The sequence below is a fragment of the Cyrtonyx montezumae genome, unplaced genomic scaffold, assembly GCF_038088225.1.
Source record: "Cyrtonyx montezumae isolate F1298 unplaced genomic scaffold, pur_monq_1.0 scaffold_3, whole genome shotgun sequence".
Classification (NCBI taxonomy): domain Eukaryota; kingdom Metazoa; phylum Chordata; class Aves; order Galliformes; family Odontophoridae; genus Cyrtonyx; species Cyrtonyx montezumae.
The window spans coordinates 119,510,977-119,538,613 of record NW_027072034.1 but is presented as its reverse complement, the minus strand read 5'-3'; the positions used below and the strand labels follow the sequence as shown (position 1 = coordinate 119,538,613).

Here is a 27,637-nt window from a genome sequence, read left to right as displayed (position 1 = left end):
TCCTGAAGTCTCTCTCTCTCTTTTCATATTACTGTCACCTGGAAAGGCAACAGAAGGAACACGTTAGCTCCCTGCATATAGCCACAATGAATGAAAATGTCATTCTCTTCCCTCCACATCTATGAATTAGTAATTAGCTCCAAGCAATTTCCTTGACCTGCTTGCTTTATATTCTTCTTTCTCTGTTATTAGTCATTTCAACTGTGCATTGTGAAACTTAAGCACTCATGTATAACATCTGAATTTTCTAAGGAAGTGCCATGACACTCACATTAAAGAAGACATGGTATATACTGACTACAAAAATAAAAATACCTACCTGTCCCTGAATCTTGCTCAGCGGTGTCCATTGCTAATTTCTCACTTCCCAAACCTGGAGGTGGAGGAGCAATTTCTCCTGACTGGAGAACCTGAGGGTACTGAACCCTATAATATTCTCCTAAACATACAGCAAAAAGTGAAAAAAAAAACCTCAAACACCTTTACTATACTGGCAATGGTGCTGTTCATAAAAGGGTCACCCATGTCATACTCACCAGATTTATAGCACACTTCCTTCATTGCTCTTTCTTCTTCAATGTCTGCAGCAGTCTTTTCCGGTGTAACAGAAATAGCTGTAGGAAACATTTTATAAAGATTACTAGATGTCTTGTCATGCCATACCAAGACCATTAATGTTTCTTAACTATCAAGTAACACGATGAATTTCATTTTTGCCATGACTATTTGTTAACATTAGGTTTTTTCCCAGTGCAATGGAATTTCAGCTACAGCAGCTCTTAAAGTAACTGCTGATTTAGAGTGATTTAAAAAATATTTTCAGTATTCATCTGTAAAATATTATATATATTCTCAAAAGGAAATCTCAGTGAACATGTCATCCATGTTTTCTTGTCACAAAGCCTCTACCCAATGATGTTAACCTGCTATGTCTGCTGTCACAGGTGATGAAGTGAGTGCTCCTTATCTGTCACAGTTAAGACTAGTAAGACTAACCTCGAAGTGAGACACGTTCAATTGCTTAATTACAGGTGTGTTGTTTTTTGGTTTCTAAAATATGTGTTTTGAAATATATCCATACGTGTAAACCAGTGAAGCATACTGCATAAGCTCTCTTGACCAGATTTAAGAATAACTGTGTTTGTTATAAAATGAGACTGCCAACTGAATGTCAGTCAGTTTAATTAATCAGACTGAACAAATCATTTGAGCTGAAGATACACAAGTGTCTTTGGTAGACAAACCTTCAGTAATGATGGTGAAAAGCATCAATTCCTGTTCAGAAATCCGTTTCCCATACAAAGAAGTAACTCCTAAATTTGCAAAGAATAAGTCACCCATAACATTAGATAATCTCACAGAATGAAAATACTTGGAGCTGTAGAGACCAACTAGATGATCTTTGAGGTCCTTTTCAACCCAAGCCACTCTATGGTTCTGTGATAATATGAAAGAGACCTGTATGCTGTTTCATACCCATCTGAAGCTAGAAGATGCACAGCACTTTGCTGACAGCTAGACCAAGCATCCCTAGCATGGTCATGAATTATTTTGCATTGACAAACAAAGGGGAGAAAAAGGAATAATACTGAAATTCTTATTATTCTTACCAGTATTTTATATTTCTGAAGGAAAAAAAAGCAAATGCTGTTAAGCAAACAAACATAGATTGGTCTGAAAGTAATGCCTCCTGTAGGCATTCCTCCACTAATTTTTTTTAACTTCACAAGCCATTTCTCTGACCAAAATAAGCAGGAAAAAGTCCAATGTAATGACCATAAAGGTTTTTTATATTTACTAAAATCGTCAAACATGCTGAATAATAAGTGATATTTTCAATCCCTACAATTGATGGTGTAGTATGAAAAGGAGTGTACAAAATGTGTAACAAAAAAACCTAGGTATTTCAGATATTAATTTATATTTAAAGGGTGGAGTTTGTACCAGGCATATTGACTTTAGGCAGTTTTCTTTACAACACAATGTTCAGCATTGAGAAGCCAATATGAATTACCTTTATTTTCACAGGATTTGTCATCTGTTCTGCTAAATTGCTTCACTGATACTTCCATTCCTGAAGTCTCTCTCTCTCTTTTCATATTACTGTCACCTGGAAAGGCAACAGAAGGAACACGTTAGCTCCCTGCATATAGCCACAATGAATGAAAATGTCATTCTCTTCCCTCCACATCTATGAATTAGTAATTAGCTCCAAGCAATTTCCTTGACCTGCTTGCTTTATATTCTTCTTTCTCTGTTATTAGTCATTTCAACTGTGCATTGTGAAACTTAAGCACTCATGTATAACATCTGAATTTTCTAAGGAAGTGCCATGACACTCACATTAAAGAAGACATGGTATATACTGACTACAAAAATAAAAATACCTACCTGTCCCTGAATCTTGCTCAGCGGTGTCCATTGCTAATTTCTCACTTCCCAAACCTGGAGGTGGAGGAGCAATTTCTCCTGACTGGAGAACCTGAGGGTACTGAACCCTATAATATTCTCCTAAACATACAGCAAAAAGTGAAAAAAAAAACCTCAAACACCTTTACTATACTGGCAATGGTGCTGTTCATAAAAGGGTCACCCATGTCATACTCACCAGATTTATAGCACACTTCCTTCATTGCTCTTTCTTCTTCAATGTCTGCAGCAGTCTTTTCCGGTGTAACAGAAATAGCTGTAGGAAACATTTTATAAAGATTACTAGATGTCTTGTCATGCCATACCAAGACCATTAATGTTTCTTAACTATCAAATAACACGATGAATTTCATTTTTGCCATGACTATTTGTTAACATTAGGTTTTTTCCCAGTGCAATGGAATTTCAGCTACAGCAGCTCTTAAAGTAACTGCTGATTTAGAGTGATTTAAAAAAATATTTTCAGTATTCATCTGTAAAATATTATATATATTCTCAAAAGGAAATCTCAGTGAACATGTCATCCATGTTTTCTTGTCACAAAGCCTCTACCCAATGATGTTAACCTGCTATGTCTGCTGTCACAGGTGATGAAGTGAGTGCTCCTTATCTGTCACAGTTAAGACTAGTAAGACTAACCTCGAAGTGAGACACGTTCAATTGCTTAATTACAGGTGTGTTGTTTTTTGGTTTCTAAAATATGTGTTTTGAAATATATCCATACGTGTAAACCAGTGAAGCATACTGCATAAGCTCTCTTGACCAGATTTAAGAGTAACTGTGTTTGTTATAAAATGAGACTGCCAACTGAATGTCAGTCAGTTTAATTAATCAGACTGAACAAATCATTTGAGCTGAAGATACACAAGTGTCTTTGGTAGACAAACCTTCAGTAATGATGGTGAAAAGCATCAATTCCTGTTCAGAAATCCGTTTCCCATACAAAGAAGTAACTCCTAAATTTGCAAAGAATAAGTCACCCATAACATTAGATAATCTCACAGAATGAAAATACTTGGAGCTGTAGAGACCAACTAGATGATCTTTGAGGTCCTTTTCAACCCAAGCCACTCTATGGTTCTGTGATAATATGAAAGAGACCTGTATGCTGTTTCATACCCATCTGAAGCTAGAAGATGCACAGCACTTTGCTGACAGCTAGACCAAGCATCCCTAGCATGGTCATGAATTATTTTGCATTGACAAACAAAGGGGAGAAAAAGGAATAATACTGAAATTCTTATTATTCTTACCAGTATTTTATATTTCTGAAGGAAAAAAAAGCAAATGCTGTTAAGCAAACAAACATAGATTGGTCTGAAAGTAATGCCTCCTGTAGGCATTCCTCCACTAATTTTTTTAACTTCACAAGCCATTTCTCTGACCAAAATAAGCAGGAAAAAGTCCAATGTAATGACCATAAAGGTTTTTTATATTTACTAAAATCGTCAAACATGCTGAATAATAAGTGATATTTTCAATCCCTACAATTGATGGTGTAGTATGAAAAGGAGTGTACAAAATGTGTAACAAAAAAACCTAGGTATTTCAGATATTAATTTATATTTAAAGGGTGGAGTTTGTACCAGGCATATTGACTTTAGGCAGTTTTCTTTACAACACAATGTTCAGCATTGAGAAGCCAATATGAATTACCTTTATTTTCACAGGATTTGTCATCTGTTCTGCTAAATTGCTTCACTGATACTTCCATTCCTGAAGTCTCTCTCTCTCTTTTCATATTACTGTCACCTGGAAAGGCAACAGAAGGAACACGTTAGCTCCCTGCATATAGCCACAATGAATGAAAATGTCATTCTCTTCCCTCCACATCTATGAATTAGTAATTAGCTCCAAGCAATTTCCTTGACCTGCTTGCTTTATATTCTTCTTTCTCTGTTATTAGTCATTTCAACTGTGCATTGTGAAACTTAAGCACTCATGTATAACATCTGAATTTTCTAAGGAAGTGCCATGACACTCACATTAAAGAAGACATGGTATATACTGACTACAAAAATAAAAATACCTACCTGTCCCTGAATCTTGCTCAGCGGTGTCCATTGCTAATTTCTCACTTCCCAAACCTGGAGGTGGAGGAGCAATTTCTCCTGACTGGAGAACCTGAGGGTACTGAACCCTATAATATTCTCCTAAACATACAGCAAAAAGTGAAAAAAAAAACCTCAAACACCTTTACTATACTGGCAATGGTGCTGTTCATAAAAGGGTCACCCATGTCATACTCACCAGATTTATAGCACACTTCCTTCATTGCTCTTTCTTCTTCAATGTCTGCAGCAGTCTTTTCCGGTGTAACAGAAATTGCTGTAGGAAACATTTTATAAAGATTACTAGATGTCTTGTCATGCCATACCAAGACCATTAATGTTTCTTAACTATCAAATAACACGATGAATTTCATTTTTGCCATGACTATTTGTTAACATTAGGTTTTTTCCCAGTGCAATGGAATTTCAGCTACAGCAGCTCTTAAAGTAACTGCTGATTTAGAGTGATTTAAAAAAATATTTTCAGTATTCATCTGTAAAATATTATATATATTCTCAAAAGGAAATCTCAGTGAACATGTCATCCATGTTTTCTTGTCACAAAGCCTCTACCCAATGATGTTAACCTGCTATGTCTGCTGTCACAGGTGATGAAGTGAGTGCTCCTTATCTGTCACAGTTAAGACTAGTAAGACTAACCTCGAAGTGAGACACGTTCAATTGCTTAATTACAGGTGTGTTGTTTTTTGGTTTCTAAAATATGTGTTTTGAAATATATCCATACGTGTAAACCAGTGAAGCATACTGCATAAGCTCTCTTGACCAGATTTAAGAGTAACTGTGTTTGTTATAAAATGAGACTGCCAACTGAATGTCAGTCAGTTTAATTAATCAGACTGAACAAATCATTTGAGCTGAAGATACACAAGTGTCTTTGGTAGACAAACCTTCAGTAATGATGGTGAAAAGCATCAATTCCTGTTCAGAAATCCGTTTCCCATACAAAGAAGTAACTCCTAAATTTGCAAAGAATAAGTCACCCATAACATTAGATAATCTCACAGAATGAAAATACTTGGAGCTGTAGAGACCAACTAGATGATCTTTGAGGTCCTTTTCAACCCAAGCCACTCTATGGTTCTGTGATAATATGAAAGAGACCTGTATGCTGTTTCATACCCATCTGAAGCTAGAAGATGCACAGCACTTTGCTGACAGCTAGACCAAGCATCCCTAGCATGGTCATGAATTATTTTGCATTGACAAACAAAGGGGAGAAAAAGGAATAATACTGAAATTCTTATTATTCTTACCAGTATTTTATATTTCTGAAGGAAAAAAAAGCAAATGCTGTTAAGCAAACAAACATAGATTGGTCTGAAAGTAATGCCTCCTGTAGGCATTCCTCCACTAATTTTTTTTAACTTCACAAGCCATTTCTCTGACCAAAATAAGCAGGAAAAAGTCCAATGTAATGACCATAAAGGTTTTTTATATTTACTAAAATCGTCAAACATGCTGAATAATAAGTGATATTTTCAATCCCTACAATTGATGGTGTAGTATGAAAAGGAGTGTACAAAATGTGTAACAAAAAAACCTAGGTATTTCAGATATTAATTTATATTTAAAGGGTGGAGTTTGTACCAGGCATATTGACTTTAGGCAGTTTTCTTTACAACACAATGTTCAGCATTGAGAAGCCAATATGAATTACCTTTATTTTCACAGGATTTGTCATCTGTTCTGCTAAATTGCTTCACTGATACTTCCATTCCTGAAGTCTCTCTCTCTCTTTTCATATTACTGTCACCTGGAAAGGCAACAGAAGGAACACGTTAGCTCCCTGCATATAGCCACAATGAATGAAAATGTCATTCTCTTCCCTCCACATCTATGAATTAGTAATTAGCTCCAAGCAATTTCCTTGACCTGCTTGCTTTATATTCTTCTTTCTCTGTTATTAGTCATTTCAACTGTGCATTGTGAAACTTAAGCACTCATGTATAACATCTGAATTTTCTAAGGAAGTGCCATGACACTCACATTAAAGAAGACATGGTATATACTGACTACAAAAATAAAAATACCTACCTGTCCCTGAATCTTGCTCAGCGGTGTCCATTGCTAATTTCTCACTTCCCAAACCTGGAGGTGGAGGAGCAATTTCTCCTGACTGGAGAACCTGAGGGTACTGAACCCTATAATATTCTCCTAAACATACAGCAAAAAGTGAAAAAAAAAACCTCAAACACCTTTACTATACTGGCAATGGTGCTGTTCATAAAAGGGTCACCCATGTCATACTCACCAGATTTATAGCACACTTCCTTCATTGCTCTTTCTTCTTCAATGTCTGCAGCAGTCTTTTCCGGTGTAACAGAAATTGCTGTAGGAAACATTTTATAAAGATTACTAGATGTCTTGTCATGCCATACCAAGACCATTAATGTTTCTTAACTATCAAGTAACACGATGAATTTCATTTTTGCCATGACTATTTGTTAACATTAGGTTTTTTCCCAGTGCAATGGAATTTCAGCTACAGCAGCTCTTAAAGTAACTGCTGATTTAGAGTGATTTAAAAAAATATTTTCAGTATTCATCTGTAAAATATTATATATATTCTCAAAAGGAAATCTCAGTGAACATGTCATCCATGTTTTCTTGTCACAAAGCCTCTACCCAATGATGTTAACCTGCTATGTCTGCAGTCACAGGTGATGAAGTGAGTGCTCCTTATCTGTCACAGTTAAGACTAGTAAGACTAACCTCGAAGTGAGACACGTTCAATTGCTTAATTACAGGTGTGTTGTTTTTTGGTTTCTAAAATATGTGTTTTGAAATATATCCATACGTGTAAACCAGTGAAGCATACTGCATAAGCTCTCTTGACCAGATTTAAGAATAACTGTGTTTGTTATAAAATGAGACTGCCAACTGAATGTCAGTCAGTTTAATTAATCAGACTGAACAAATCATTTGAGCTGAAGATACACAAGTGTCTTTGGTAGACAAACCTTCAGTAATGATGGTGAAAAGCATCAATTCCTGTTCAGAAATCCGTTTCCCATACAAAGAAGTAACTCCTAAATTTGCAAAGAATAAGTCACCCATAACATTAGATAATCTCACAGAATGAAAATACTTGGAGCTGTAGAGACCAACTAGATGATCTTTGAGGTCCTTTTCAACCCAAGCCACTCTATGGTTCTGTGATAATATGAAAGAGACCTGTATGCTGTTTCATACCCATCTGAAGCTAGAAGATGCACAGCACTTTGCTGACAGCTAGACCAAGCATCCCTAGCATGGTCATGAATTATTTTGCATTGACAAACAAAGGGGAGAAAAAGGAATAATACTGAAATTCTTATTATTCTTACCAGTATTTTATATTTCTGAAGGAAAAAAAAGCAAATGCTGTTAAGCAAACAAACATAGATTGGTCTGAAAGTAATGCCTCCTGTAGGCATTCCTCCACTAATTTTTTTAACTTCACAAGCCATTTCTCTGACCAAAATAAGCAGGAAAAAGTCCAATGTAATGACCATAAAGGTTTTTTATATTTACTAAAATCGTCAACCATGCTGAATAATAAGTGATATTTTCAATCCCTACAATTGATGGTGTAGTATGAAAAGGAGTGTACAAAATGTGTAACAAAAAAAACCTAGGTATTTCAGATATTAATTTATATTTAAAGGGTGGAGTTTGTACCAGGCATATTGACTTTAGGCAGTTTTCTTTACAACACAATGTTCAGCATTGAGAAGCCAATATGAATTACCTTTATTTTCACAGGATTTGTCATCTGTTCTGCTAAATTGCTTCACTGATACTTCCATTCCTGAAGTCTCTCTCTCTCTTTTCATATTACTGTCACCTGGAAAGGCAACAGAAGGAACACGTTAGCTCCCTGCATATAGCCACAATGAATGAAAATGTCATTCTCTTCCCTCCACATCTATGAATTAGTAATTAGCTCCAAGCAATTTCCTTGACCTGCTTGCTTTATATTCTTCTTTCTCTGTTATTAGTCATTTCAACTGTGCATTGTGAAACTTAAGCACTCATGTATAACATCTGAATTTTCTAAGGAAGTGCCATGACACTCACATTAAAGAAGACATGGTATATACTGACTACAAAAATAAAAATACCTACCTGTCCCTGAATCTTGCTCAGCGGTGTCCATTGCTAATTTCTCACTTCCCAAACCTGGAGGTGGAGGAGCAATTTCTCCTGACTGGAGAACCTGAGGGTACTGAACCCTATAATATTCTCCTAAACATACAGCAAAAAGTGAAAAAAAAAACCTCAAACACCTTTACTATACTGGCAATGGTGCTGTTCATAAAAGGGTCACCCATGTCATACTCACCAGATTTATAGCACACTTCCTTCATTGCTCTTTCTTCTTCAATGTCTGCAGCAGTCTTTTCCGGTGTAACAGAAATTGCTGTAGGAAACATTTTATAAAGATTACTAGATGTCTTGTCATGCCATACCAAGACCATTAATGTTTCTTAACTATCAAATAACACGATGAATTTCATTTTTGCCATGACTATTTGTTAACATTAGGTTTTTTCCCAGTGCAATGGAATTTCAGCTACAGCAGCTCTTAAAGTAACTGCTGATTTAGAGTGATTTAAAAAAATATTTTCAGTATTCATCTGTAAAATATTATATATATTCTCAAAAGGAAATCTCAGTGAACATGTCATCCATGTTTTCTTGTCACAAAGCCTCTACCCAATGATGTTAACCTGCTATGTCTGCTGTCACAGGTGATGAAGTGAGTGCTCCTTATCTGTCACAGTTAAGACTAGTAAGACTAACCTCGAAGTGAGACACGTTCAATTGCTTAATTACAGGTGTGTTGTTTTTTGGTTTCTAAAATATGTGTTTTGAAATATATCCATACGTGTAAACCAGTGAAGCATACTGCATAAGCTCTCTTGACCAGATTTAAGAATAACTGTGTTTGTTATAAAATGAGACTGCCAACTGAATGTCAGTCAGTTTAATTAATCAGACTGAACAAATCATTTGAGCTGAAGATACACAAGTGTCTTTGGTAGACAAACCTTCAGTAATGATGGTGAAAAGCATCAATTCCTGTTCAGAAATCCGTTTCCCATACAAAGAAGTAACTCCTAAATTTGCAAAGAATAAGTCACCCATAACATTAGATAATCTCACAGAATGAAAATACTTGGAGCTGTAGAGACCAACTAGATGATCTTTGAGGTCCTTTTCAACCCAAGCCACTCTATGGTTCTGTGATAATATGAAAGAGACCTGTATGCTGTTTCATACCCATCTGAAGCTAGAAGATGCACAGCACTTTGCTGACAGCTAGACCAAGCATCCCTAGCATGGTCATGAATTATTTTGCATTGACAAACAAAGGGGAGAAAAAGGAATAATACTGAAATTCTTATTATTCTTACCAGTATTTTATATTTCTGAAGGAAAAAAAAGCAAATGCTGTTAAGCAAACAAACATAGATTGGTCTGAAAGTAATGCCTCCTGTAGGCATTCCTCCACTAATTTTTTTTAACTTCACAAGCCATTTCTCTGACCAAAATAAGCAGGAAAAAGTCCAATGTAATGACCATAAAGGTTTTTTATATTTACTAAAATCGTCAAACATGCTGAATAATAAGTGATATTTTCAATCCCTACAATTGATGGTGTAGTATGAAAAGGAGTGTACAAAATGTGTAACAAAAAAACCTAGGTATTTCAGATATTAATTTATATTTAAAGGGTGGAGTTTGTACCAGGCATATTGACTTTAGGCAGTTTTCTTTACAACACAATGTTCAGCATTGAGAAGCCAATATGAATTACCTTTATTTTCACAGGATTTGTCATCTGTTCTGCTAAATTGCTTCACTGATACTTCCATTCCTGAAGTCTCTCTCTCTCTTTTCATATTACTGTCACCTGGAAAGGCAACAGAAGGAACACGTTAGCTCCCTGCATATAGCCACAATGAATGAAAATGTCATTCTCTTCCCTCCACATCTATGAATTAGTAATTAGCTCCAAGCAATTTCCTTGACCTGCTTGCTTTATATTCTTCTTTCTCTGTTATTAGTCATTTCAACTGTGCATTGTGAAACTTAAGCACTCATGTATAACATCTGAATTTTCTAAGGAAGTGCCATGACACTCACATTAAAGAAGACATGGTATATACTGACTACAAAAATAAAAATACCTACCTGTCCCTGAATCTTGCTCAGCGGTGTCCATTGCTAATTTCTCACTTCCCAAACCTGGAGGTGGAGGAGCAATTTCTCCTGACTGGAGAACCTGAGGGTACTGAACCCTATAATATTCTCCTAAACATACAGCAAAAAGTGAAAAAAAAAACCTCAAACACCTTTACTATACTGGCAATGGTGCTGTTCATAAAAGGGTCACCCATGTCATACTCACCAGATTTATAGCACACTTCCTTCATTGCTCTTTCTTCTTCAATGTCTGCAGCAGTCTTTTCCGGTGTAACAGAAATAGCTGTAGGAAACATTTTATAAAGATTACTAGATGTCTTGTCATGCCATACCAAGACCATTAATGTTTCTTAACTATCAAATAACACGATGAATTTCATTTTTGCCATGACTATTTGTTAACATTAGGTTTTTTCCCAGTGCAATGGAATTTCAGCTACAGCAGCTCTTAAAGTAACTGCTGATTTAGAGTGATTTAAAAAAATATTTTCAGTATTCATCTGTAAAATATTATATATATTCTCAAAAGGAAATCTCAGTGAACATGTCATCCATGTTTTCTTGTCACAAAGCCTCTACCCAATGATGTTAACCTGCTATGTCTGCTGTCACAGGTGATGAAGTGAGTGCTCCTTATCTGTCACAGTTAAGACTAGTAAGACTAACCTCGAAGTGAGACACGTTCAATTGCTTAATTACAGGTGTGTTGTTTTTTGGTTTCTAAAATATGTGTTTTGAAATATATCCATACGTGTAAACCAGTGAAGCATACTGCATAAGCTCTCTTGACCAGATTTAAGAATAACTGTGTTTGTTATAAAATGAGACTGCCAACTGAATGTCAGTCAGTTTAATTAATCAGGTCGAACAAATCATTTGAGCTGAAGATACACAAGTGTCTTTGGTAGACAAACCTTCAGTAATGATGGTGAAAAGCATCAATTCCTGTTCAGAAATCCGTTTCCCATACAAAGAAGTAACTCCTAAATTTGCAAAGAATAAGTCACCCATAACATTAGATAATCTCACAGAATGAAAATACTTGGAGCTGTAGAGACCAACTAGATGATCTTTGAGGTCCTTTTCAACCCAAGCCACTCTATGGTTCTGTGATAATATGAAAGAGACCTGTATGCTGTTTCATACCCATCTGAAGCTAGAAGATGCACAGCACTTTGCTGACAGCTAGACCAAGCATCCCTAGCATGGTCATGAATTATTTTGCATTGACAAACAAAGGGGAGAAAAAGGAATAATACTGAAATTCTTATTATTCTTACCAGTATTTTATATTTCTGAAGGAAAAAAAAGCAAATGCTGTTAAGCAAACAAACATAGATTGGTCTGAAAGTAATGCCTCCTGTAGGCATTCCTCCACTAATTTTTTTTAACTTCACAAGCCATTTCTCTGACCAAAATAAGCAGGAAAAAGTCCAATGTAATGACCATAAAGGTTTTTTATATTTACTAAAATCGTCAAACATGCTGAATAATAAGTGATATTTTCAATCCCTACAATTGATGGTGTAGTATGAAAAGGAGTGTACAAAATGTGTAACAAAAAAAACCTAGGTATTTCAGATATTAATTTATATTTAAAGGGTGGAGTTTGTACCAGGCATATTGACTTTAGGCAGTTTTCTTTACAACACAATGTTCAGCATTGAGAAGCCAATATGAATTACCTTTATTTTCACAGGATTTGTCATCTGTTCTGCTAAATTGCTTCACTGATACTTCCATTCCTGAAGTCTCTCTCTCTCTTTTCATATTACTGTCACCTGGAAAGGCAACAGAAGGAACACGTTAGCTCCCTGCATATAGCCACAATGAATGAAAATGTCATTCTCTTCCCTCCACATCTATGAATTAGTAATTAGCTCCAAGCAATTTCCTTGACCTGCTTGCTTTATATTCTTCTTTCTCTGTTATTAGTCATTTCAACTGTGCATTGTGAAACTTAAGCACTCATGTATAACATCTGAATTTTCTAAGGAAGTGCCATGACACTCACATTAAAGAAGACATGGTATATACTGACTACAAAAATAAAAATACCTACCTGTCCCTGAATCTTGCTCAGCGGTGTCCATTGCTAATTTCTCACTTCCCAAACCTGGAGGTGGAGGAGCAATTTCTCCTGACTGGAGAACCTGAGGGTACTGAACCCTATAATATTCTCCTAAACATACAGCAAAAAGTGAAAAAAAAAACCTCAAACACCTTTACTATACTGGCAATGGTGCTGTTCATAAAAGGGTCACCCATGTCATACTCACCAGATTTATAGCACACTTCCTTCATTGCTCTTTCTTCTTCAATGTCTGCAGCAGTCTTTTCCGGTGTAACAGAAATTGCTGTAGGAAACATTTTATAAAGATTACTAGATGTCTTGTCATGCCATACCAAGACCATTAATGTTTCTTAACTATCAAGTAACACGATGAATTTCATTTTTGCCATGACTATTTGTTAACATTAGGTTTTTTCCCAGTGCAATGGAATTTCAGCTACAGCAGCTCTTAAAGTAACTGCTGATTTAGAGTGATTTAAAAAAATATTTTCAGTATTCATCTGTAAAATATTATATATATTCTCAAAAGGAAATCTCAGTGAACATGTCATCCATGTTTTCTTGTCACAAAGCCTCTACCCAATGATGTTAACCTGCTATGTCTGCAGTCACAGGTGATGAAGTGAGTGCTCCTTATCTGTCACAGTTAAGACTAGTAAGACTAACCTCGAAGTGAGACACGTTCAATTGCTTAATTACAGGTGTGTTGTTTTTTGGTTTCTAAAATATGTGTTTTGAAATATATCCATACGTGTAAACCAGTGAAGCATACTGCATAAGCTCTCTTGACCAGATTTAAGAATAACTGTGTTTGTTATAAAATGAGACTGCCAACTGAATGTCAGTCAGTTTAATTAATCAGACTGAACAAATCATTTGAGCTGAAGATACACAAGTGTCTTTGGTAGACAAACCTTCAGTAATGATGGTGAAAAGCATCAATTCCTGTTCAGAAATCCGTTTCCCATACAAAGAAGTAACTCCTAAATTTGCAAAGAATAAGTCACCCATAACATTAGATAATCTCACAGAATGAAAATACTTGGAGCTGTAGAGACCAACTAGATGATCTTTGAGGTCCTTTTCAACCCAAGCCACTCTATGGTTCTGTGATAATATGAAAGAGACCTGTATGCTGTTTCATACCCATCTGAAGCTAGAAGATGCACAGCACTTTGCTGACAGCTAGACCAAGCATCCCTAGCATGGTCATGAATTATTTTGCATTGACAAACAAAGGGGAGAAAAAGGAATAATACTGAAATTCTTATTATTCTTACCAGTATTTTATATTTCTGAAGGAAAAAAAAGCAAATGCTGTTAAGCAAACAAACATAGATTGGTCTGAAAGTAATGCCTCCTGTAGGCATTCCTCCACTAATTTTTTTTAACTTCACAAGCCATTTCTCTGACCAAAATAAGCAGGAAAAAGTCCAATGTAATGACCATAAAGGTTTTTTATATTTACTAAAATCGTCAAACATGCTGAATAATAAGTGATATTTTCAATCCCTACAATTGATGGTGTAGTATGAAAAGGAGTGTACAAAATGTGTAACAAAAAAACCTAGGTATTTCAGATATTAATTTATATTTAAAGGGTGGAGTTTGTACCAGGCATATTGACTTTAGGCAGTTTTCTTTACAACACAATGTTCAGCATTGAGAAGCCAATATGAATTACCTTTATTTTCACAGGATTTGTCATCTGTTCTGCTAAATTGCTTCACTGATACTTCCATTCCTGAAGTCTCTCTCTCTCTTTTCATATTACTGTCACCTGGAAAGGCAACAGAAGGAACACGTTAGCTCCCTGCATATAGCCACAATGAATGAAAATGTCATTCTCTTCCCTCCACATCTATGAATTAGTAATTAGCTCCAAGCAATTTCCTTGACCTGCTTGCTTTATATTCTTCTTTCTCTGTTATTAGTCATTTCAACTGTGCATTGTGAAACTTAAGCACTCATGTATAACATCTGAATTTTCTAAGGAAGTGCCATGACACTCACATTAAAGAAGACATGGTATATACTGACTACAAAAATAAAAATACCTACCTGTCCCTGAATCTTGCTCAACGGTGTCCATTGCTAATTTCTCACTTCCCAAACCTGGAGGTGGAGGAGCAATTTCTCCTGACTGGAGAACCTGAGGGTACTGAACCCTATAATATTCTCCTAAACATACAGCAAAAAGTGAAAAAAAAAACCTCAAACACCTTTACTATACTGGCAATGGTGCTGTTCATAAAAGGGTCACCCATGTCATACTCACCAGATTTATAGCACACTTCCTTCATTGCTCTTTCTTCTTCAATGTCTGCAGCAGTCTTTTCCGGTGTAACAGAAATAGCTGTAGGAAACATTTTATAAAGATTACTAGATGTCTTGTCATGCCATACCAAGACCATTAATGTTTCTTAACTATCAAATAACACGATGAATTTCATTTTTGCCATGACTATTTGTTAACATTAGGTTTTTTCCCAGTGCAATGGAATTTCAGCTACAGCAGCTCTTAAAGTAACTGCTGATTTAGAGTGATTTAAAAAAATATTTTCAGTATTCATCTGTAAAATATTATATATATTCTCAAAAGGAAATCTCAGTGAACATGTCATCCATGTTTTCTTGTCACAAAGCCTCTACCCAATGATGTTAACCTGCTATGTCTGCTGTCACAGGTGATGAAGTGAGTGCTCCTTATCTGTCACAGTTAAGACTAGTAAGACTAACCTCGAAGTGAGACACGTTCAATTGCTTAATTACAGGTGTGTTGTTTTTTGGTTTCTAAAATATGTGTTTTGAAATATATCCATACGTGTAAACCAGTGAAGCATACTGCATAAGCTCTCTTGACCAGATTTAAGAATAACTGTGTTTGTTATAAAATGAGACTGCCAACTGAATGTCAGTCAGTTTAATTAATCAGGTCGAACAAATCATTTGAGCTGAAGATACACAAGTGTCTTTGGTAGACAAACCTTCAGTAATGATGGTGAAAAGCATCAATTCCTGTTCAGAAATCCGTTTCCCATACAAAGAAGTAACTCCTAAATTTGCAAAGAATAAGTCACCCATAACATTAGATAATCTCACAGAATGAAAATACTTGGAGCTGTAGAGACCAACTAGATGATCTTTGAGGTCCTTTTCAACCCAAGCCACTCTATGGTTCTGTGATAATATGAAAGAGACCTGTATGCTGTTTCATACCCATCTGAAGCTAGAAGATGCACAGCACTTTGCTGACAGCTAGACCAAGCATCCCTAGCATGGTCATGAATTATTTTGCATTGACAAACAAAGGGGAGAAAAAGGAATAATACTGAAATTCTTATTATTCTTACCAGTATTTTATATTTCTGAAGGAAAAAAAAGCAAATGCTGTTAAGCAAACAAACATAGATTGGTCTGAAAGTAATGCCTCCTGTAGGCATTCCTCCACTAATTTTTTTTAACTTCACAAGCCATTTCTCTGACCAAAATAAGCAGGAAAAAGTCCAATGTAATGACCATAAAGGTTTTTTATATTTACTAAAATCGTCAAACATGCTGAATAATAAGTGATATTTTCAATCCCTACAATTGATGGTGTAGTATGAAAAGGAGTGTACAAAATGTGTAACAAAAAAACCTAGGTATTTCAGATATTAATTTATATTTAAAGGGTGGAGTTTGTACCAGGCATATTGACTTTAGGCAGTTTTCTTTACAACACAATGTTCAGCATTGAGAAGCCAATATGAATTACCTTTATTTTCACAGGATTTGTCATCTGTTCTGCTAAATTGCTTCACTGATACTTCCATTCCTGAAGTCTCTCTCTCTCTTTTCATATTACTGTCACCTGGAAAGGCAACAGAAGGAACACGTTAGCTCCCTGCATATAGCCACAATGAATGAAAATGTCATTCTCTTCCCTCCACATCTATGAATTAGTAATTAGCTCAAACCAATTTCCTTTATACTTTCATATGTTAATAGGTACATTAGGTTGGAAAGGACCTAAAGATCATCTAGTCCAACCATCCTCCTAACACCATCCCTACCCACTGAACTTCTAAATCAAATCCCTTAGCACCTCATCTAAATGCTTCTTGAACAGCGCTAGGGATGGTGCCTCAACCACCTCCCTAGGCAGGCCATTCCAGTGCCTGACCACCCTTTCAGAGAAAAAATGTTTCCTCAAATCTAATGAAAATCTTCCTCGGTACAACTTGTGGCCATTCCCTCTCGTCCTGTCATTATTTTTCAGAAAGAAGTCCCTACTCTCCAGCAGGTCATCCCCAAATTTTAAATAAGTACCTTTTTCTTTTGAATGCTTTGATGCAGTTGGTGTTCTTTCAAAATATACTGGCTCACTATGTTTCCAATTAAAATATTTGTTTTTCTGTCGTTCAAAATGATCACGTCCTAGAGAATATGAAGAAAAGAGAAGGAAAACTTCAATTTTAAAGAACATTCTGAACAATAAAATGTGAACCATTTTATAATTACATTCTGAGTGAAATTAATAAAAAAAATGTATAATAAAACCAAATAGACAATTCATTAAGCAACCTCGGCCCCCCAAAAAATAGAAAATTAAGAGAAACATTTAAAAGCTTTAAATACACAGGGGAATGATTTAATTACAGAATTCCTTCTCGGCAGGCAGGGGGAGGTGATTGTCCCCATGTGTGCAGCTCTTTTGAGGACCCATCTGCAGTACTGCATCCAGGCCTGGGGACCCCAGTACATGACAAACACAGAGCTCTTGGAATGAGACTAGAGGAGGGCCTCTAAGATCACAGGAAGGCTGCAACACCTCTCCTATGAAGATGAGATGAGGGAATTGGGCTCGTTTAGCTTGTAGATGTATCAGGAAGCCAAAATTAATTACCTTTATTTTCATAGGATTTATCACCTGATCTCCTAAATTGCTTCACTGATACTTTCATTCCTGAAGTCTCTCTCTCTCTTTTCATATTACTGTCACCTGGAAAGGCAACAGAAGGAACACGTTAGCTCCCTGCATATAGCCACAATGAATGAAAATGTCATTCTCTTCCTTCCACATCTATAAATATGTAATTAGCTCAAACCAATTTCCTTTATACTTTCATATGTTCATAGGTACACTAGGATGGAAAGGACCTACAAGATCATCTAGTCCAACCATCCTCCTATCACCATCCCTACCCACTGAACTGCTAAATCAAATCCCTTATCACCTCATCTAAACGCTTCTTGAACAGCGCTAGGGATGGTGCCTCAACCACCTCCCTTGGCAGGCCATTCCAGTGCCTGACCACCCTTTCAGAGAAAAAATGTTTCCTCAAATCTAATCTAAATCTTCCTCAGTACAACTTGTGGCCATTCCCTCTCGTCCTGTCATTATTTTTCAGAAAGAAGTCCCTATTCACAAAGCACCTCTCCAGCAGGTCATCCCCAAACCATAAATAAGTACCTTTTTCATTTGAATGCTTTGATGCAGTTGGTGTTCTTTCAAAATATACTGGCTCACTTTGTTTCCAATTAAAATATTTTTTTCTCTGTGGTGCAAAATAATCACGACCTAGAGAAAATGAAGAAAAGAGAAGGAAAACTTCAATATTAAAGAACATTCTGAACAATTAAATGTGAACCATTTTATAATTACATTCTGAATGAAATTAATAAAAAAGAAAAAAATATAATAAAACCTAATAGACAATTCATTAATCAACGCCCACCCGAATAAAAAAAAATAAGATAAACATTTAAAAGCTTTAAATACGCAGGGGAATGATTTAATTACAGAATTCCTTCTCGGCAGGCAGGGGTAGGTGATTGTCCTCATGTGTGCAGCTCTTGTGAGGACCCATCTGCAGTACTGCATCCAGTCCTGGGGACCCCAGTACATGACAAACACAGAGCTCTTGGAATGAGACTAGAGGAGGGCCGCTAAGATCACAGGAAGGCTGGAGCACCTCTCCTATGAAGATGAGATGAGGGAATTGGGCTCGTTTTGCTTGTAGATGCATCAGGAAGGCAAAATTAATTACCTTTATTTTCATAGGATTTATCATCTGTTCTGCTAAATTGCTTCACTGATACTTTCATTCCTGAAGTCTCTCTCTCTCTTTTCATATTATTGTCACCTGAAAAAGCAACAGAAGGAACACGTTAGCTCCCTGCATATAGCTACAATTAATGAAAATGTCATTCTCTTCCTTCCACATCTATAAATTAGTAATTAGCTCAAACCAATTTCCTTTATAGTTTTATAAGTTCATAGGTACATTAGGTTGGAAAGAACCTACAAGATCATCTAGTCCAACCATCCTCCTATCACCATCCCTACCCACTGAACTGCTAAATCAAATCCCTTAGCACCTCATCTAAACGCTTCTTGAACAGCGCTAGGGATGGCGCCTCAACCACCTCCCTAGGCAGGCCATTCCAGTGCCTGACCACACTTTCAGAGAAAAAATGTTTCCTCAAATCTAGTGAAAATCTTCCTCGGTACAACTTGTGGCCATTCCCTCACGTCCTGTCATTATTTTTCAGAAAGAAGTCCCTATTCACAGAGCATGTCTCCAGCAGGTCATCCCCAAACCTTAAATAAGTACCTTTTTCATTTGAATGCTTTGATGCAGATGGAGTTTTTTCAAAATATACTGGCTCCCTTCGTTTCCCATTAAAATATTTGTTTCTCTGTGTTGCAAAATAATCACCTCCTAGAGAAAATGAAGAAAAGATGAAGGAAATCTTCAATTTTAAAGAACATTCTGAACAATAAAATGTGAAACATTTTATAATTACATTCTAATTGAAATTAACGAAAAAGAAAAAAATATAAAAAAACCGAAATAGACAACTCATTAAGCAACCTCGACCACCAAGAATACAGAAAATTAAGAGAAATATTTAAAAGCTATAAATACACAGGGGAATGATTTAATTACAGAATTCCTTCTCGGCAGGCAGGGGTAGGTGATTGTCCTCATGTGTGCAGCTCTTGTGAGGACCCATCTGCAGTACTGCATCCAGTCCTGGGGACCCCAGTACATGACAAACACAGAGCTCTTGGAATGAGACTAGAGGAGGGCCGCTAAGATCACAGGAAGGCTGGAGCACCTCTCCTATGAAGATGAGATGAGGGAATTGGGCTCGTTTTGCTTGTAGATGCATCAGGAAGGCAAAATTAATTACCTTTATTTTCATAGGATTTACCACCTGATCTCCTAAATTGCTTCACTGATACTTTCATTCCTGAAGTCTCTCTCTCTCTTTTCATATTACTGTCACCTGGAAAGGCAACAGAAGGAACACGTTAGCTCCCTGCATATAGCCACAATGAATGAAAATGTCATTCTCTTCCCTCCACATCTATGAATTAGTAATTAGCTCCAAGCAATTTCCTTGACCTGCTTGCTTTATATTCTTCTTTCTCTGTTATTAGTCATTTCAACTGTGCATTGTGAAACTTAAGCACTCATGTATAACATCTGAATTTTCTAAGGAAGTGCCATGACACTCACATTAAAGAAGACATGGTATATACTGACTACAAAAATAAAAATACCTACCTGTCCCTGAATCTTGCTCAACGGTGTCCATTGCTAATTTCTCACTTCCCAAACCTGGAGGTGGAGGAGCAATTTCTCTTGACTGGAGAACCTGAGGGTTCTGAATCCCATAATATTCCCCTAAACAAACAGCAAAAAGTGAAAAAAATACCCTCAAACACCTTTACTATACTGGCAATGGTGCTGTTCATAAAAGGGTCACCCATGTCATACTTACCAGATTTATAGCACACTTCCATTATTGCTCTTTCTTCTTCAATTTCTTCAGCAGTCTTTTCCCGTGTAACAGAAATAGCTGTAGGAAACATTTTATAAAGATTACTAGATGTCTTGTCATGCCATACCAAGACCATTAATGTTTCTTAACTATCAAATAACACGATGAATTTCATTTTTGCCATGACTATTTGTTAACATTAGGTTTTTTCCCAGTGCAATGGAATTTCAGCTACAGCAGCTCTTAAAGTAACTGCTGATTTAGAGTGATTTAAAAAAATATTTTCAGTATTCATCTGTAAAATATTATATATATTCTCAAAAGGAAATCTCAGTGAACATGTCATCCATGTTTTCTTGTCACAAAGCCTCTACCCAATGATGTTAACCTGCTATGTCTGCAGTCACAGGTGATGAAGTGAGTGCTCCTTATCTGTCACAGTTAAGACTAGTAAGACTAACCTCGAAGTGAGACACGTTCAATTGCTTAATTACAGGTGTGTTGTTTTTTGGTTTCTAAAATATGTGTTTTGAAATATATCCATACGTGTAAACCAGTGAAGCATACTGCATAAGCTCTCTTGACCAGATTTAAGAATAACTGTGTTTGTTATAAAATGAGACTGCCAACTGAATGTCAGTCAGTTTAATTAATCAGACTGAACAAATCATTTGAGCTGAAGATACACAAGTGTCTTTGGTAGACAAACCTTCAGTAATGATGGTGAAAAGCATCAATTCCTGTTCAGAAATCCGTTTCCCATACAAAGAAGTAACTCCTAAATTTGCAAAGAATAAGTCACCCATAACATTAGATAATCTCACAGAATGAAAATACTTGGAGCTGTAGAGACCAACTAGATGATCTTTGAGGTCCTTTTCAACCCAAGCCACTCTATGGTTCTGTGATAATATGAAAGAGACCTGTATGCTGTTTCATACCCATCTGAAGCTAGAAGATGCACAGCACTTTGCTGACAGCTAGACCAAGCATCCCTAGCATGGTCATGAATTATTTTGCATTGACAAACAAAGGGGAGAAAAAGGAATAATACTGAAATTCTTATTATTCTTACCAGTATTTTATATTTCTGAAGGAAAAAAAAGCAAATGCTGTTAAGCAAACAAACATAGATTGGTCTGAAAGTAATGCCTCCTGTAGGCATTCCTCCACTAATTTTTTTTAACTTCACAAGCCATTTCTCTGACCAAAATAAGCAGGAAAAAGTCCAATGTAATGACCATAAAGGTTTCTTATATTTACTAAAATCGTCAAACATGCTGAATAATAAGTGATATTTTCAATCCCTACAATTGATGGTGTAGTATGAAAAGGAGTGTACAAAATGTGTAACAAAAAAACCTAGGTATTTCAGAAATTAATTTATATTTAAAGGGTGGAGTTTGTACCAGGCATATTGACTTCAGGCAGTTTTCTTTACAACACAATGTTCAGCATTGAGAAGCCAATATGAATTACCTTTATTTTCACAGGATTTATCATCTGTTCTGCTAAATTGCTTCACTGATACTTTCATTCCTGAAGTCTCTCTCTCTCTTTTCATATTATTGTCACCTGGAAAGGCAACAGAAGGAACACGTTAGCTCCCTGCATATAGCCACAATGAATGAAAATGTCATTCTCTTCCCTCCACATCTATGAATTAGTAATTAGCTCCAAGCAATTTCCTTGACCTGCTTGCTTTATATTCTTCTTTCTCTGTTATTAGTCATTTCAACTGTGCATTGTGAAACTTAAGCACTCATGTATAACATCTGAATTTTCTAAGGAAGTGCCATGACACTCACATTAAAGAAGACATGGTATATACTGACTACAAAAATAAAAATACCTACCTGTCCCTGAATCTTGCTCAACGGTGTCCATTGCTAATTTCTCACTTCCCAAACCTGGAGGTGGAGGAGCAATTTCTCTTGACTTGAGAACCTGAGGGTTCTGAATCCCATAATATTCCCCTAAACAAACAGCAAAAAGTGAAAAAAATACCCTCAAACACCTTTACTATACTGGCAATGGTGCTGTTCATAAAAGGGTCACCCATGTCATACTTACCAGATTTATAGCACACTTCCATTATTGCTCTTTCTTCTTCAATTTCTTCAGCAGTCTTTTCCCGTGTAACAGAAATAGCTGTAGGAAACATTTTATAAAGATTACTAGATGTCTTGTCATGCCATACCAAGACCATTAATGTTTCTTAACTATCAAATAACACGATGAATTTCATTTTTGCCATGACTATTTGTTAACATTAGGTTTTTTCCCAGTGCAATGGAATTTCAGCTACAGCAGCTCTTAAAGTAACTGCTGATTTAGAGCGATTTAAAAAAATATTTTCAGTATTCATCTGTAAAATATTATATATATTCTCAAAAGGAAATCTCAGTGAACATGTCATCCATGTTTTCTTGTCAGAAAGCCTCTTCCCAATGTTGTTAACTTGCAGTGCCTGCAACTCTTAAGTAACACTCTTTTGTGAGTGCTCCTTATCTGTCACAGTTAAGATTAGTAAGACTAATCTCTAAGTGAGACACGTTCCATTGCTTAACTACAGGTGTGCTGGTTGTTGATTTTTGTTTTCTTTTTCACATTTTTTTTTCATATATATATGTGTTAGTAAACCAGTGAAGCATATTGCATGAATTTTCTTTAGCAAGTCCTCAGTCAACACGTAGTATTAAATATTAATATTAATTGTTAAGATGGTTAAGATTGGTGAGAACAGGAAGATAATAAAAATGTCATTCTACATGAGAAAATGCCAAATGCTTGTTATATGATAGTATTTGACTGTCATCTGAATATTTTAAACTCTATTTGATGAAAAATGGAATATGGGAATTACACCAGCATCAAAATACAAAACTAGATGCTTTGCAGGAGTTAGAAACTATGGTTTACTCATGCGTCTGCTGTCTAACAGCTTTGCTGGGAAACAGTTTCAAAAACTTGACAACAGCTCTTTCCTAAAAATGTTAACAGTCATGGGAATACATCAGTTGTGAACCACATTGCATCAGGTGAAAAAACTTTATTCTAGTTCCTTCTAAGAGGAAATGGAAAACTTATTTACTATTACTATTGTCTTCGTCCTCCTCTTCATCCTCGTCTTCATCGTCTTCATTGCTGAGGTCTACAATCACTTGAGGGTGAATTGGTATTAAAATATTCCCCTGAATTTTGTAGAGTTCTTGACTATTGGCTGAAATCAGAATCCCTTCTTGGCCTTGCTGTTGAACTACAGTATCTGCAGAAAAGAACCAGAGACCGATTTTTTTTCAAGAGGGAACTGCAATCTGAAGTTCAGGTTCAGACCAACAGGTAAACTTTCAAAGTAATTATCATACGTAAACTGTCTGCAAATAGATGAACTGAGCCTTATTTCAAGTATCTTCTAGAGAGGCAGGCAAATGAACACACTCCAAACACATGAAGAAATAGAATGCATGTGTAGTAGCCCCTCTGATGGGAAAGACAACACACTGCTGACTATAGCCTGCAGAAAAGAGAAGCTTCTATACTGTTCAAAAAAGGCTGTATATCTCTTCCTGCTAGTAGACAGACAAACTAAGTAACTTTCTTTCTTCCAATCTCTTTGTAGGTATTTTACAACACAGGGAAATAAAGGATTAATAACATTTTGGCTGAAGTGCATCGCTTCCAGGACTCTGCTTGTGGAAATAGAGTAAGCATGCTGAGTAGCAGGCAGGCCTGGGTTGCTCCACAGGGCATCAGTTTGGAAGAATTTAGCACTGTTAAGCACTAAGCCAAATCAAACTTCAACACGAGTTTTAAGCCTGGAAATAAATAAATAATTACAGCATGTGCAATGTTATGGTGAGCACCCAGACTGTGGAGTTACAGGTATGCCAGTAAAATGAAACAGTTTGGGGCCGTTTCCTAGTTCTGAGTTTCGGGCATTACTCCTAGAAAGAATGTCTGTTGGGCATCTTCTCGAGTTCACACCATAACCGAAAGTGTAATTGAGTTTACAGCAGCTCTGGCTGTCAGAGGCTGAGCATTAGAGTATGAGTGTGGGGCACCACCTGAAGGGTGGGCCCTGTGGTACCGAGCTGTGTTGGGGCAGCGCTTGGAAGGCCACGTGGGATCAGTTCAGGAAGGATGGCATCTCACCAGAGTGACACCACGCTGGGCAAAGAGTGACCACAAGGGAACAGCAGAGATGAATCGTTAAGGACTGACTGCAGTCACCCCATTCTCCCCAATGCATTCCCCCCATTCCCTCCCTAGGAGAGGAGGTAGGAGTGGATTAGGGGAAGGTGGTTTTAGTTTGCTTTTAGTTTCTCACTTCTCCAGTCTGTTAGTAGCTGGCAATAAACTACATTAATCATTTCCTCGGAGAAAATGGACAATTTCAGATACTTTTTAGAAAACGGGAATAAAAAAAGTCCCTGAGTGATGCTTTCGAGTGAGGCCAGAAAAGACCCTATCAGTTCAGAAGCTAAGAGATTAATGATTTCCTATGAAACAAAATCTTCAGACTAAATCTGACTCGTATGTTCTAAGCCGGGACAAAATATTTACATAGATAAATGCCTTCCTACTCCAGTAATATAGCACAGATGAAAAGCTAATATAAAGTTTGTGCTCCGTGGATCTCAGAAATCTAAAGTGGCATCTACTAATTCATCTTATATATAACTAGCAACTATGAAGACTTGTAACACTGCACGTACATGTATAAATTAACATAGCAACCCACCCACTGATCAATACAACTCCTTGGTTCACTCTGAACTTGATGTGATAGCTGGTCACTCCTGATTCATTTGCAGCGGTGCACTTTTTTGATGTTAACGTGCACTATGCAAGCAGTGGAAGTTTAAGGATATGTTTCAGTGTTTAGTTACTTAGTGGACAAATGGTTGAGAAAACACTTCTACTTACTGACAGTAGGCGGCAGAAACAGTCCGTTTATAAGACGAGGTTTGCTATGCTGGAAGCTGCAATCGATCCTCACACAGCCTAACGGCTTTGTTTCCCAGAAACACAAGGTGTTGCTGTACTTTTGCTGGGAGACAAAACATTTTCAGACATGGTTACAGTGTACTGTGATGAACGGAGGACTAACACTTTGCAGGACCACACAGTGCTCTGTCAGAATGTTTAAAGGTAACTACACCTACGTAAGGGAGATACATTCTCCACTGCAGACATTTTACAGATGTTGGGAAGAAAAAAATCTTTCTTTTTTACACAGTATTCATTTAATTTATGTGTGCCTGGGTTTCCTCTTCTACAGAATAAGTTTACCAGACCCATCTCAAACAAAATTTGCTGAAGATGCCTAAAAAACCCCCTGAAATCATACAAATTTAGGAACTTGTACAGACTTGTCAGACGTGGATTACAAAAGAAATTTGTTTCATTCCTCTTTCAAAACCACGTTGGCAGGAGGAAGTCACTTTTGATGTTAGAATTAAAATTGTGCTTGAAGGAACTCACTCCTTTCTACCTTTATGTGAACGCTTCCCTTGTCTCCATCACGTTCACAAGATATCAGAGCTCAGAAGTTTCTCGCAGTGACAGACTCTTCACTTGAAACACTAATGCACAGAATGATTCTGAGGTTGACAGACTAAATCCCCATACACAGCGTACAAGTGGCTGCTTTAAACTGTGAATGTCCTCCAATAAAACTCCTTGTCATTAATGTGAGAGACCATGCAGCAGCCAAGTATAAAAATGTGATGAAAAATATTTACAAATCACCAAAATTATGCAGGATTTGATGTTCAGAAACTACTACCATTACACTGCTTAGGCCACCTGCCAGCTGTTTTTTCACATGACACACAGAAGCTTAATGGGGAAAAACAAGTTGGTCATCCAATTATTGCTGCTTCACTTCTACATACAGTCCCAGTGCTGGGATAATACTGATCGAGATTTTTCCAGATTACATCTGTCCACAAAAGTGCACAACCAGCACATTTCCAGTGAAAGCCCCTTTCTTCACTCAAAATTCTCTCCCTTATTTTTCTTTAAGGAAAACAAAGTCACACTTGAAAAACGTCTGAATTCTCCCTGAAGTAAGTGGGAATGTTCCCATTGGTTCTGGAGAGACGAGTCTTACTCAGCTGGCATTAGGAGTCGAAGCCTGTCTCTGAAGCACCAATGCCTAAACCACCGATGCTCAAACAGATGCAATAACCAAGAACCAATCCACCCCTGGATTTTTACCAACTACAACAGAAACATTTCTTGGAAGTTCTGAATGGCTTCCTTTTCTGGAACAGGTCTTGAAGAAACTCAGGTAGTCAGTGTAAGCAGAACTTGTAAACACGGTCTATTAATTCAGATTTACTATAACTTTGACAGAATAAGAGAGATGAATTATGAGGGATTTTTAATGTCTGTGCTCCCTGAGTATCTGAGCCTTAGCCCCAGGAGAAATTAGGACAATTAGCTCCTCTCACTTCAGAAAATTAAATCATTGATTTATGTATGCCATGATAGACGCATACCAACTTCTAACGTTCGATAATAAATCTCCCTCTAACTATGCACGTATCATCAAGGATGCTGACCACTCTAGAATCTATAGCATTTACCTGTGCATGTGGAGGAGAATAACTGTGGTCATTCCCATCTTGATCCATTGTCACTTATTTTGTACTTATTCTACTCCTTTTATTCCAGCAGAGCACACATTAAAAGAAACCAGTGTACAAGCAAATCTTAAATTTGTCCCAAAACCAGTAGTTTTCTTTACAAGAAGGTGTTTTCAGAACTTCAGCTCTGCATCTGTTTTGGAACAAATCTCCAACTGATGGCCTAGCTAAAGCTCAGTACAGCTGAGCTGAGGAGGTGGCCTGCCTGCTAAGGGCCAAAGTTGGTTTCTGGGGTAAACAGAATGTTACCTGGCAGTTATAGGTCCACTGCTCCTGCAGACATTGTGACATCATCAGGTGACATCATCTAACCTTCCACGCTTGAACATAGTCCCTATTTCTCACTGTAGAAGTTAGGGTCTTCTAACCAAACCTCTGATACAAAACTGATGCCTGCATTTTTAAGCAAAGTTCTTGTACTCATTGTGTTTCATTGT

At 36.8% G+C, this 27,637-nt stretch overlaps 1 protein-coding gene across 1 annotated transcript in view; it reads right to left on the bottom strand.

Annotated features, from left to right (window-relative positions):
* Positions 1 to 27,188, bottom strand: part of LOC136051759 (uncharacterized protein C12orf50 homolog) — a 53,808-nt gene extending 26,620 nt beyond the window's left edge. The window contains exons 1-6 of the mRNA XM_065741337.1: positions 27,141 to 27,188; positions 25,474 to 25,597; positions 23,639 to 23,812; positions 22,618 to 22,695; positions 14,830 to 14,949; positions 14,453 to 14,548 (exon numbers count right to left, since the gene is read on the bottom strand). Coding sequence (XP_065597409.1) covers positions 14,453 to 14,548; positions 14,830 to 14,949; positions 22,618 to 22,695; positions 23,639 to 23,812; positions 25,474 to 25,597; positions 27,141 to 27,188 — 640 coding nt within the window. The remainder of the gene's footprint in view (positions 1 to 14,452; positions 14,549 to 14,829; positions 14,950 to 22,617; positions 22,696 to 23,638; positions 23,813 to 25,473; positions 25,598 to 27,140) is intronic.
* Positions 27,189 to 27,637: the final 449 nt, after the last annotated feature.